This window comes from Hylobates moloch, unplaced genomic scaffold (genome assembly GCF_009828535.3).
Source record: "Hylobates moloch isolate HMO894 unplaced genomic scaffold, HMol_V3 SCAFFOLD_3, whole genome shotgun sequence".
Classification (NCBI taxonomy): domain Eukaryota; kingdom Metazoa; phylum Chordata; class Mammalia; order Primates; family Hylobatidae; genus Hylobates; species Hylobates moloch.
Genome location: NW_026652278.1, coordinates 129505258 through 129515617, shown reverse-complemented (window position 1 = coordinate 129515617; position 10360 = coordinate 129505258). Strand labels below are relative to the sequence as shown.

The following is a 10360-nucleotide window of genomic DNA, read 5'->3' as shown; positions in this document are numbered from 1 at the left end:
CTTCTAAGTTCATGCTCTTTTTAGAGTGGATCCCTTGTGGAAGGGGGAGAGAGACAGACAGACAGAGAGATAGGTAGGTAACAAATACAGCCAGAAGGGCAGATCTATTCTTGCTGGTGAATGTGGTGAGTTTAGAACATAGCTTTCATACTTTTTGTTTTAATTTATTTACTTTACCATAATTAATTTTTTAAATTCCAGTTAAAAGTTTAGGGAGATTTCTGGTTAAATTATTAATAAATAATGCCAGTGTTACTAAAAAACAACCAAAAACCTTGATATGCATATTGAATCTCTAGTGTGCTGTGCAGACTCATTGAGAAGTCAGTCCTTTAAAGCAGAGTTTTGTTAATACCTTTTATTAGCATTCAACTGAATTTTGCATCTTTAGATCTTATACTACTATTTATATCTGGATTTTGTTTCCCCAAAGAAATGTAACTATACAAATGAGGTGCTTTATGGCTGACACAGGCACACTGATTGCCTTAACAGAATATTTAATCTCTATTTCTTCTCAGATCACACTAGCTTTCTGTGGAATATTTTTAAGTTTTCTGTGTTCTAGACACTAAATATAGAGCCTGTTCTGAGGGAAAAGGGATCTTATTAAATATCATTTACCATTAGAGTTGCTTTATTTATTGCTAACATTTAGGATAGATTAGCACTCATCACCGTGAAATCTATGTCTGTCTCCCATACTAACCGAGACAGTTAAAACCCCTGAGCAGCACAGAAAATTGAGAATTGAGGAAGAAAGAGCTGGTGGTCCTAGAATTAGACTAGAAGAGAGGGAGCATGATGAAAGAGCAAAGCCATTGTTCCATCCCACTTTAGCAGGCATTTTGTTCCTCCTGTTTGGAGTCAGCCAACTCTAATAGTTCTTTCCTCTTGCTAACAAACACGTGTGTACTTTGTATTATTTCTTTGTTAGTTCATCCCAACAAGCAGTTTTCATGCTTGATCCTTCATTGATGTCTTTTGGTGTTCATGTAATTTTAAAGTTTTTTGCTATTTTTCTATCTCTAATGATGTTTTGAACATTTCCAAGGCCTCCAAATTTAGTGTTAGCCATTTGTGAAACTAGCAGCAATGGAGTAGTCCCATAATGGTTATTTGGTTCTCAAAAATGCCATTAAGTCTTACCAGGGAGCATGGCAATTCTGCTTTTAAACTGCGATCATTGTAACTCTTTATCTTTATAGCTGCCTTGAAAGTGAGTAGCAAAAAGCAACAGTCCTCCGTAATTTTGTTTGATTTTTCTCTGAGGCAGCATTCTTGTAGTAAAATAAAGAAAATTCGTAATATTTATTGCTGCAATAGGAAGTATTTCCTTAGCCTTTGGCCAAAACAAAACACTCACACACAGACACACAAACAACAGAATCCTGAAGCAGCGCCCTGACCCTTCTCCCAACTACTCTATGATCTTTTTGTTAGAGAGAAACTCAGTGTGAACTTAGAGACCAAGAGCCTTTGCTTGGAGCAGTTTGTTCAATGATTTAATATCATGTCCTTTCATTAGGTAAAATTCCACAACCTTTATATTATCATTTATTTTTACCCTGATCATGCATGAGTAGATTAGCCCTGTGAAAATGATAGTCTATCAAAATACGTTTTACCTAGGCTGTTTCCAGGAAAAACGAAAGGTAACCAAATAACACTCAGAAAATGGTGAAAGGCTGCTGAGAACTGCCAGCCAGGGAATGTTCAGAATCGTTCAGAATCCAAGGAGCTGAGATTTTCAGAGATTCGATAAATCTCTCCAGCCACAGGATGCCAGTATTGAACCACTTTTTGTTTGATAGCATTTCTAGGGAGAAAAGAAAACATGCTCTTAAGGGAATGGTGAGATACACGGAAAGCTTTTTTCTGCCATCTGTGACAGAGTGGTTTATTCTTCTGGTGGGTTAGTTATATTATTTATTTACTTATAGAAACACAAGCTTCTCACGCGAGGAAAAAGGGGCAGATACCCCAATGACATACGCAAATACACAAAGATAGCAAGACCTGGCAAACCTGGGCCAGGACTCAAGCAGCAGCCATTTTACTTGGCTGTCTCTATTTATCAGCCAAACCTTGTCACGGGGTTCAGTGGGGTGACTGGAAGTGGGTCCCTCCTGCTCAGGGAGGGGGATAGAGGACAGCCTTATTTAAACAAACAAAATCTTTGATTATAAAAAATCAGACTGGGAAACACCAGCAGAATGACTAATGCATCTTTGTGGACAGTGAGTTTGCAACTCCAGAGTCCTAAAAGCATATGCTGCATACAGTGGGTCAAGATAACTTCATTTATGTTAAATCACTGACAGCTGAATAATGCATTTAAAAGACTGTTCACAAAGACTGCAGTGCAATAGGTAAGTTAATTAAGCTTGCCTACATTTCTTAGGGGTCCAAACTATCTTCATTGTAAGAATAAAATGAGATCATGCTTGTGAAAATATTTGTAGCCTTAAAAAAATACTATTATTCTTATGAAGACTTCCAGAAAAAAAAATGGCCTTGTGCTACATCACAAACGTGGCAATTTTTGCTGTAGTTCCCATATTGGTACCAGGTATGGTTGGGTTAAATCAAATTTTGCAGGGTCAGTTGTTGTTTCAGATTATTTCAAGAATAACTACTGAACATGAAAGGTAAAGCTAAAAATACTACAACTGTTATTTGTTCCTGTACCTTACAGTTACTGAAAACACCAAATGCAGACTCATTAACATACCTTTATTTAAAGAAAGAGTACCAAGGGTTGATTATCCTTAAAGCCAAAAGACTTTTTGAACATGGATATAGACAGGCCAGTTGAATGACACATGCTCTGCAGCTTTCCCAGGCAAGCAGGAAGCTTCCTTAAAGACACACTTGCCTCTCTGGAGCACCGCTGTCTGGTCCACTGCTGTAAGACAATCTAGAAGGAAAAGTTGGTGGGACTCCAACAGGTACTCATGATCAAAATCAATTACTCTGCAGAAGGCTTCATTACGATGAAAGTCATTCAAATCCTGAGATTCCAAGAGAGATCACATAAGAAAGACATAGTGGATATTGTCAACAGGGCTGATTAAACACAAAGGAAGAGGAAAGATAGCAGAAAGTGTGCAAAACCAGAAGAGAGATTCTATGGCCATGTGCCACTGAATAATGGACCGAAACCAAGCTTTTAGGAAGGAGAATGACACATTAGGGAAGCAGCAGGATCTAAGGTGCTCCTCATTTGTCTGAATGGAGGCGATGTTATGACATGGGGAAGCAAGATGTCTAAGACAGCAGACATCTGGGGGTCCCTGAATATAGAGAAACATTTTTGGAAAAGGCTTTCATGTTGGGTGTGGAGGGCAGTCAGGGAGATTAGTTCAGGAGGCTGTGGGCAGGATCTCTTTAGGGAGGCAGGGCTGTAGATGATGTCTCTTTAACATCACTGCTTTTCATTTGGCCATTGCAGATGCCTGAGATCTCTTGTTTTTCTGTTTGTTTGTTTTAAACTACTGTCACATATCCCTAGCCCCCTCTCTGTCTAAGCTATTTTCTTTACTATTTATTAATATTTCCTTTTCCCACAAATGCCTATTTTTATAGAATAATTTTGTCATTTCCCTTTTCTGAAAATATGGGCTTTAATTGCTCTTGAGTGCTCCCTTATGCGGCACTTACATCTCAATGTAAAGGGTGGGCTGTGTAAAATACAGTTTATTTAAGAAACATTCACATAGAGTTTATAATTTACCGAGACTGTGCTGGGCCCTTTACAATTAATGTAGACTGTAAAATTAGTGGGCTGAGGACAGTATCTTTGACAAACACAGAAAGAAAAGGATGAAAAAATACCTTTTTTTTTTTTTTCCGAGATGGAGTTTCATTCTTCTTGCCCAGGCTGGAGTGTAATGGCACAATCTCGGCTTACCACAACCTCTGCCTCCCGGGTTCAAGTGATTCTCCTGCCTCAGCCTCCTGAGTAGCTGGGAGTACAGGCATGCGTCATCACACCCAGCTAATTTTGTATTTTTAGTAGAGACGGGGTTTCTCCATGTTAGTGGGGCTGGTCTCGAACTCCCAACCAGGTGATCCACCCGCCTCAGCCTCCCAAAGTGCTGAGATTACAGGCATGAGCCACTGCACCCGGCCTGAAAAAAATACCTTTTAAAAGGTCATTAAATATGGCTTGAAAGGAGCTATTACAGGTAACAAACCATGAATCAGAAGATTCTATGTCCAGATGAAAGATTATCTGGGTCTGAAACCCTCAACAGGTCAGGCTCTAAACAGCTCCAGGACTAGCAGGACATTGAAAAGATTCTGTAGGAATTCATTACAAAGATAAGAAAAGAAGCAAACTGGCTGGGCATAGTGGCTCACACCTGTAATCCCAGCACTTTGAGAGGTCGAGGCGGGCAAATCACTTGAGGTCAGGAGTTCGAGACCACCCAGACCAACATGGTGAAACCCCGTCGCTACTAAAAATACAAAATTAGCCGGGTGTGGTAGCACATGCCTGTAATCCCAGCTACTTGGGAGGCTGAGGCAGGAGAATCGCTTGAATCTGGGAGGTAGAGGTTTCAGTGAGCTGAGATCGCGCCATTGCGCTCAAACCTGGGCAACAAGAGTGAAACTCCGTCTCAAAAAAAAAGAAAAAAAAAAAAGAGGCAAACAAGAACTAATGTCCTCAGAAACCAAGGTCATAGAGTTCTAGAAATGCTGAGATAAAATGACCTTAGAAATCATCTAGCTCAATGGTTCTGAAGGAAAAAAGGTAGACCTTCTGAACACTGGAGCCAGCCTTTCTCGGGATGCCCTCAGTTCCTACATTTTTGTGTCTATCAATCAATCAATCAGAATTACAGACTGCTAGGCCCCATCTTCAGTTTCTAATTTAATAGGTCTAGGATTGAGCTTGAAGAGATGCATTTCTAATATGGTAGTTGATGCTAATTTTGTTGGTCCAGGGACCGCACTTTGAGAATCACTGATTTAGTCTCTCATGCTACTGATTAGGCAAATTAGGCCCTAGGAGATAAGACAATATTCTCAATACCATGTTACAAGTTAGAGAATGAAAATTATATTCTGATTCTCCTCCCAATTCTTCTGAGGAACTGATTGTAATCTCATAGGTGCAAAAAGAATAAACCAATTTTAAACTGAATATGAAGTGTATTTTTAAACATTTATTTATATATTGGTCCTACTGTTTCAAAATATTTTCCCCCTTCTGGTCCATGAATAAAAAAAAATCCTTATTTGAATGCAAAATATTAATGTATTCTTGCTGAGAAGCCATCATGGGAAGTTACAGAAGTGACAAATAAATTAATTGAGCATGATAGAATTCTAATGAAGTAAGTAATTCTTGAAAGTGCTCTATGAAGTAGACAGTTGTGTGTTTTTGGTATTCAACCCAAAATAATTCATATTTTGCTGTTTTTATGCATTTCTGATTTCCATGCATTTTTAATTTATTTTTATTTCTTTGTAGAGAGAATAACCAGAACATTACAAATAATACTGGAAGTTGTACCAGAAGAAGATAAGTTATGAACTAATGGACTTGAGATCTTGGCAATCTGCCCAAGGGGAGACACAAAATAGGGAGTTTTACTTCATTTTCTGAAAGTCCAGAGAATTACAACTTTGGTGATAAACAAAAGGAGTCAGTTATTTTTATTCATATATTTTAGCATATTCAAACTAATTTCTAAGAAATTTAGTTATAACTCTATGTAGTTATAGCAAGTGAATATGCAGTTATTCTATGAGTCGCACAATTCGTGAGTCTCTGATACCTACCTATTGGGGTTAGGAGAAAAGACTAGACAATTAACTATGTGGTCATTGTCTACAACATATGTTAGCCTGTCAAAGAACCTTCAAATTGAAGACTGAGATTTTTCTGTATATATGGGTTTTGTAAAGATGATGGTTTTACACACTATAGATGACTATACTGTGAAAAGTGTTTTCAGTTCTGAAAAAAAAGCATACATCATGATTATGGCCGAGAGGAGAGAAAGAAATTTATTTTACATTGACATTGCATTGCTTCCTCTTAGATACCAATTTAGATAACACTCATGCTTTAATGGATTATACCCAGAGCATTTTGAACAAAGGTCAGTGGGGATTGTTGAATACATTAAAGAAGAGTTTCTAGGGGCTACTGTTTATGGGACACATCCAGGAGTTATGTTTGAGTAAAAATCCTTGAGAATTTATTATGTCAGATGTTTTTTCATTCATTATCAGGAAGTTTTAGTTATCTGTCATTTTTTTTCCCACATCAGTTTGATCAGGAAAGTGTAAGTGTATAACACATCTTAGAGCAAGAGTCAGTTTGGTATTAAATCCTCATTAGAACAACCACCTGTTTCACTAATAACTTACCCTGATGAGTATATCTAAACATATGCATTTTAAACCTTCAAATTACATTATCAACATGAGAGAAATCACCAACAAAGAAAATGTTCAAAATAGTCCTATATCTGTAATCATATCTACATGCAATGTTTGTTAGTAATTCTGAAGTTTTTTAAATTTATGGCTATTTTTACACGATGATGAATTTTGACAGTTTGTGCATTTTCTTTATACATTTTATATTCTGTTAAAATATCTCTTCAGATGAAACTGTCCATATTAATTAGGAAAAGGCATATATTAACATAAAAATTGAAAAAGAAATGTCACTGCTAAATAAGATTTACAACTGATGTTTCTAGAAAATTTCCACTTCTATATCTAGGCTTTGTCAGTAATTTCCACACCTTAATTATCATTCAACTTGCAAAAGAGATAACTGATAAGAAGAAAATTGAAAGAATGAGAATCTGTGGATAAGTGTTTGTGTTCAGAAGATGTTGTTATGCCAGTATTAGAAAATATTGTGGGCCGGGCATGATGGCTTACATCTGTAATCCCAGCACTTTGGGAGGCCAAGGCAGGTGGATCACCTGAGGTTGAGAGTTCTAGACTAGCCTGACCAACATGGAGAAACCTCATCTCTACTAAAAATACAAAATTAGCTGGGCATGATGGCGCATGCTGGTAATCTCAGCTATTCAGGAGGCTGAGGAAGGAGAATTGCTTGAACCCGGGAGGCAGAGGTTGCAGTGAGCCGAAATTGCACCACTGCACTCCAGCCTGGGTGACAACGTGAGACTCCATCTCCAAAAAATTATATATATATATATGTGTGTGTGTGTGTGTATATATATATGTATATGTATACATATACACATATATATGGATATGTGTATATATACACATATATATGGATATGTGTATATATACACATATATATGGATATGTGTATATATACACATATATATGGATATGTGTATATATCCATATATATGGATATGTATATATATACATATATACGTATATACATATATATGTGTGTATATACATATATATGTATACACACACACACACATATATATATAGTGGAACTTACAAATGAGAGCAATATAATGATGAAATTTTGAACTGTTATTTATAAACATCTAAGGTAAAATGGTTAGTCATGACCAGAGTATGTTTCATCCTTTAATTTTTGTCCATTTAAAAATAAGGATTTTTGAAAGAATTATACCAATTAAAATTATTGAAGGCAAACAGAAAATTGTCCAAAGTAGAAATGATGACCTATAATTTGGAGCATTTCCAATTCAGTAATTTCAATTTTGCTCTTGAAAACATTTAATATATATCCAAGACTGACATTTCTTTAGCTGAACCTAACGTTTGGGTCTCTAAGTGAATTTATAATAACTCCTTCCTTCCTTAGCATAGGGTTTTCAAAATTTGATTTATAATTCCTATTTCTGGTAAATATTGTTCATTTGTCCACATCTCTCCCTATCATATGTTGCTGGAGGTAATAATTTCTTTTATATTCCTATTTTTTTCCCCATAGACTAGGCTCATAGAATTTAAACAAGCAAATTTTCCTAAGCTTTTTCTTGCTGAATGAAAGAAGACTGGTAAATTCTCATAGAGAGGTTTGCGTAGTTGTTGGCTCTTCCTGGGGTTAATGTGCTTATATTCACGTGGCAAATTGGTCTCAGAATTTAATTTATTTATTTTTGATTTGAATTTCTCTTTAAAAGTATCAATTTAAAAGGTAACTAGAATTATTCTTTCTCGTTTTCAAGAGTGATTTTTGCATTATTAAATTTCCCTGCCATTGTAATGCCATTTTAAGCAGAAAAAAAGTCAGCCAGTAATTAAGAAAAAAAGTGATGGAGATTAAGTAGTATTTTGGCTTATTTTTAGGACTCATGATGAGAAGACACAGAGTTCCTTTAATCAGGAAATTAATATCCATAATTTTCATTCAAAATTGTAGTATGTAAAGCAGATTCTCATTCAAAAACTCTCCTAAACACTTATTTATATATGTGTTTTTATAAGTAAAATTTTTCTCATATTTTTATATGATATGCACACATACACACACATGCATATACTACTTACTACATGTGCTGTACTTGTACTTTGTACCATGCATATTCAAATGTTTATATATGTAAGCTTATTATAACATAAAAAGTAAAAGTAATGAATACTGTTTAAAATAACTAATATAGTATTTTTTAATTTTTGTGGGGATGGATTCTCAAATACTTAATTGTGATTTTAAAAGATCCAGTAAAGACTTCTAAAGCTAAAACACAATTTGATTTTAAAAAGAATGATTCTCCTTACACAATTATAAATAATTGCAGTAAATATTTTCCTCATAATACTGTTTTGACCCCATTTAAAAAGTATTAGATTATATTCCTTTGATCAAATGAAAACTGAACCTTATAAATGGTTAGCTGAAAGTAAACCTTATTCTTGTCCTTCTTTAGAAGAGTGAAGATTTGTCCCAGGGAAGATGGCTGACTTCGGTTCCAAACATGCATATGCATTTAGACTGTAGCTCCTCAGCCCTGTGGACACAAAATTTGGACAGCTTATTAGGTTACATTAGCAATGCATGGCGGTTTCTCCAACACTAAGATATTCACATTGAAACAGATTTCCTGTTTGTCTTATGTGTCTAGTAAAATTGTTTCCCCAATTACAATTGGACATATCAATAGAGGGTTAACAAGAGTATAATTACATAGCAGAATTCCTCATGAACTATAATCAGTCTACAGGAAAATCATTATTTTATCTTGATTAGCAGATGAATATACTGCTAAGAAAGGGAGCAACTCTGACCTTTGTTAAAGTTGATCTTTTGTAATTGAGGTATAAGGTATGTAAAGATAAAAAACTGAAGGCCAGAGAATCAGGAAATGAAAGATAGATAGTATGTGACTGAAGGTAACAATATTTTAATGTTATGCAATATAGTCAGAGAAATATTTAATTAGTTGTTTGCTGTGCATAGGTGGATCTCGCAAGAAGCTAATGAAGCCTAAGCTTCAGTGCTTCTCACTTAGACATGTTCCATTCGAGGTCCTGAACCTAACTTTGCATTAGGAATTCTGTACTAATTTTGTTGAAGAAGACCAGCAAAGTTGTGTATACTTCTACCCCCACAAAATCTGCATTGTCCATGTGAGTAAAGTAAAATAATTCCTGTTATTTTTTTCTATTAGAAATAAGTATGGAGGATATATTTTTAAAAATTTATGAGTTAATTGAAATATCCATATATAACAAGTGGCTTTCTCACAATATATATGATGTGATATATAGAGAGATAGTTTCACTTTCATCATATTTTATATGTTGATTCTGAACTATAGAAAAATAATAAATGGGATTTTAATTATAGCTCTTTTTCTTAGTTTGGAAAGAAATATAGAGATGTGGGATTTGAATGCCCATGAAAGACATTTTATTTTACTTGAATATATTCTTGCTTCACTTTACCCTCCATAATATGTTGTACATTAGTGCTGATCAAGTTTACAGAGTTACATTTTGCTTTCCTAACCATTCAAAGTCAGGAATTAAAATATGGCATTGTATAACTGGGAAGAAGCTCATAGTGGATATAGAGTAGATAATGGGTCACCTTGATAGCTTCTGTTTACATTACTTGTATATGGGCAAAATAATTATTACCTATATGTGTATTGAAGCTTAATTTTCATATAAACAGTATTTTTAATCTATGTTAAAATAGATAATACCTAAAAGTGTGATCTCTAGGTAGTCGTTAGTTTATTAGTATTGTACTTTAAAAAGATTTTTAAATAGGTCTGGCGCGGTGGCTCATGCCTGTAATCCCAGCACTTTGGGAGGCTGAGGCAGGCGAATCACCTGAGGTCAGGAGTTTGAGATCAGTCTGGCCAACATGGTGAAACCCTGTCTCTACTAAAAATATAAAAATTAGCCGGGCGTGGTG

The 10360-nt window shown here is 35.4% G+C and overlaps 1 protein-coding gene across 1 annotated transcript in view; it reads left to right on the top strand.

The window, feature by feature from the left end:
* Positions 1–7174, top strand: part of SLC7A11 (solute carrier family 7 member 11) — a 70987-nt gene extending 63813 nt beyond the window's left edge. The window contains exon 12 of the mRNA XM_032147277.2: positions 5483–7174. Coding sequence (XP_032003168.1) covers positions 5483–5544 — 62 coding nt within the window. The 3' untranslated portion in view covers positions 5545–7174. The remainder of the gene's footprint in view (positions 1–5482) is intronic.
* The last annotated feature ends 3186 nt before the right edge of the window (positions 7175–10360 follow it).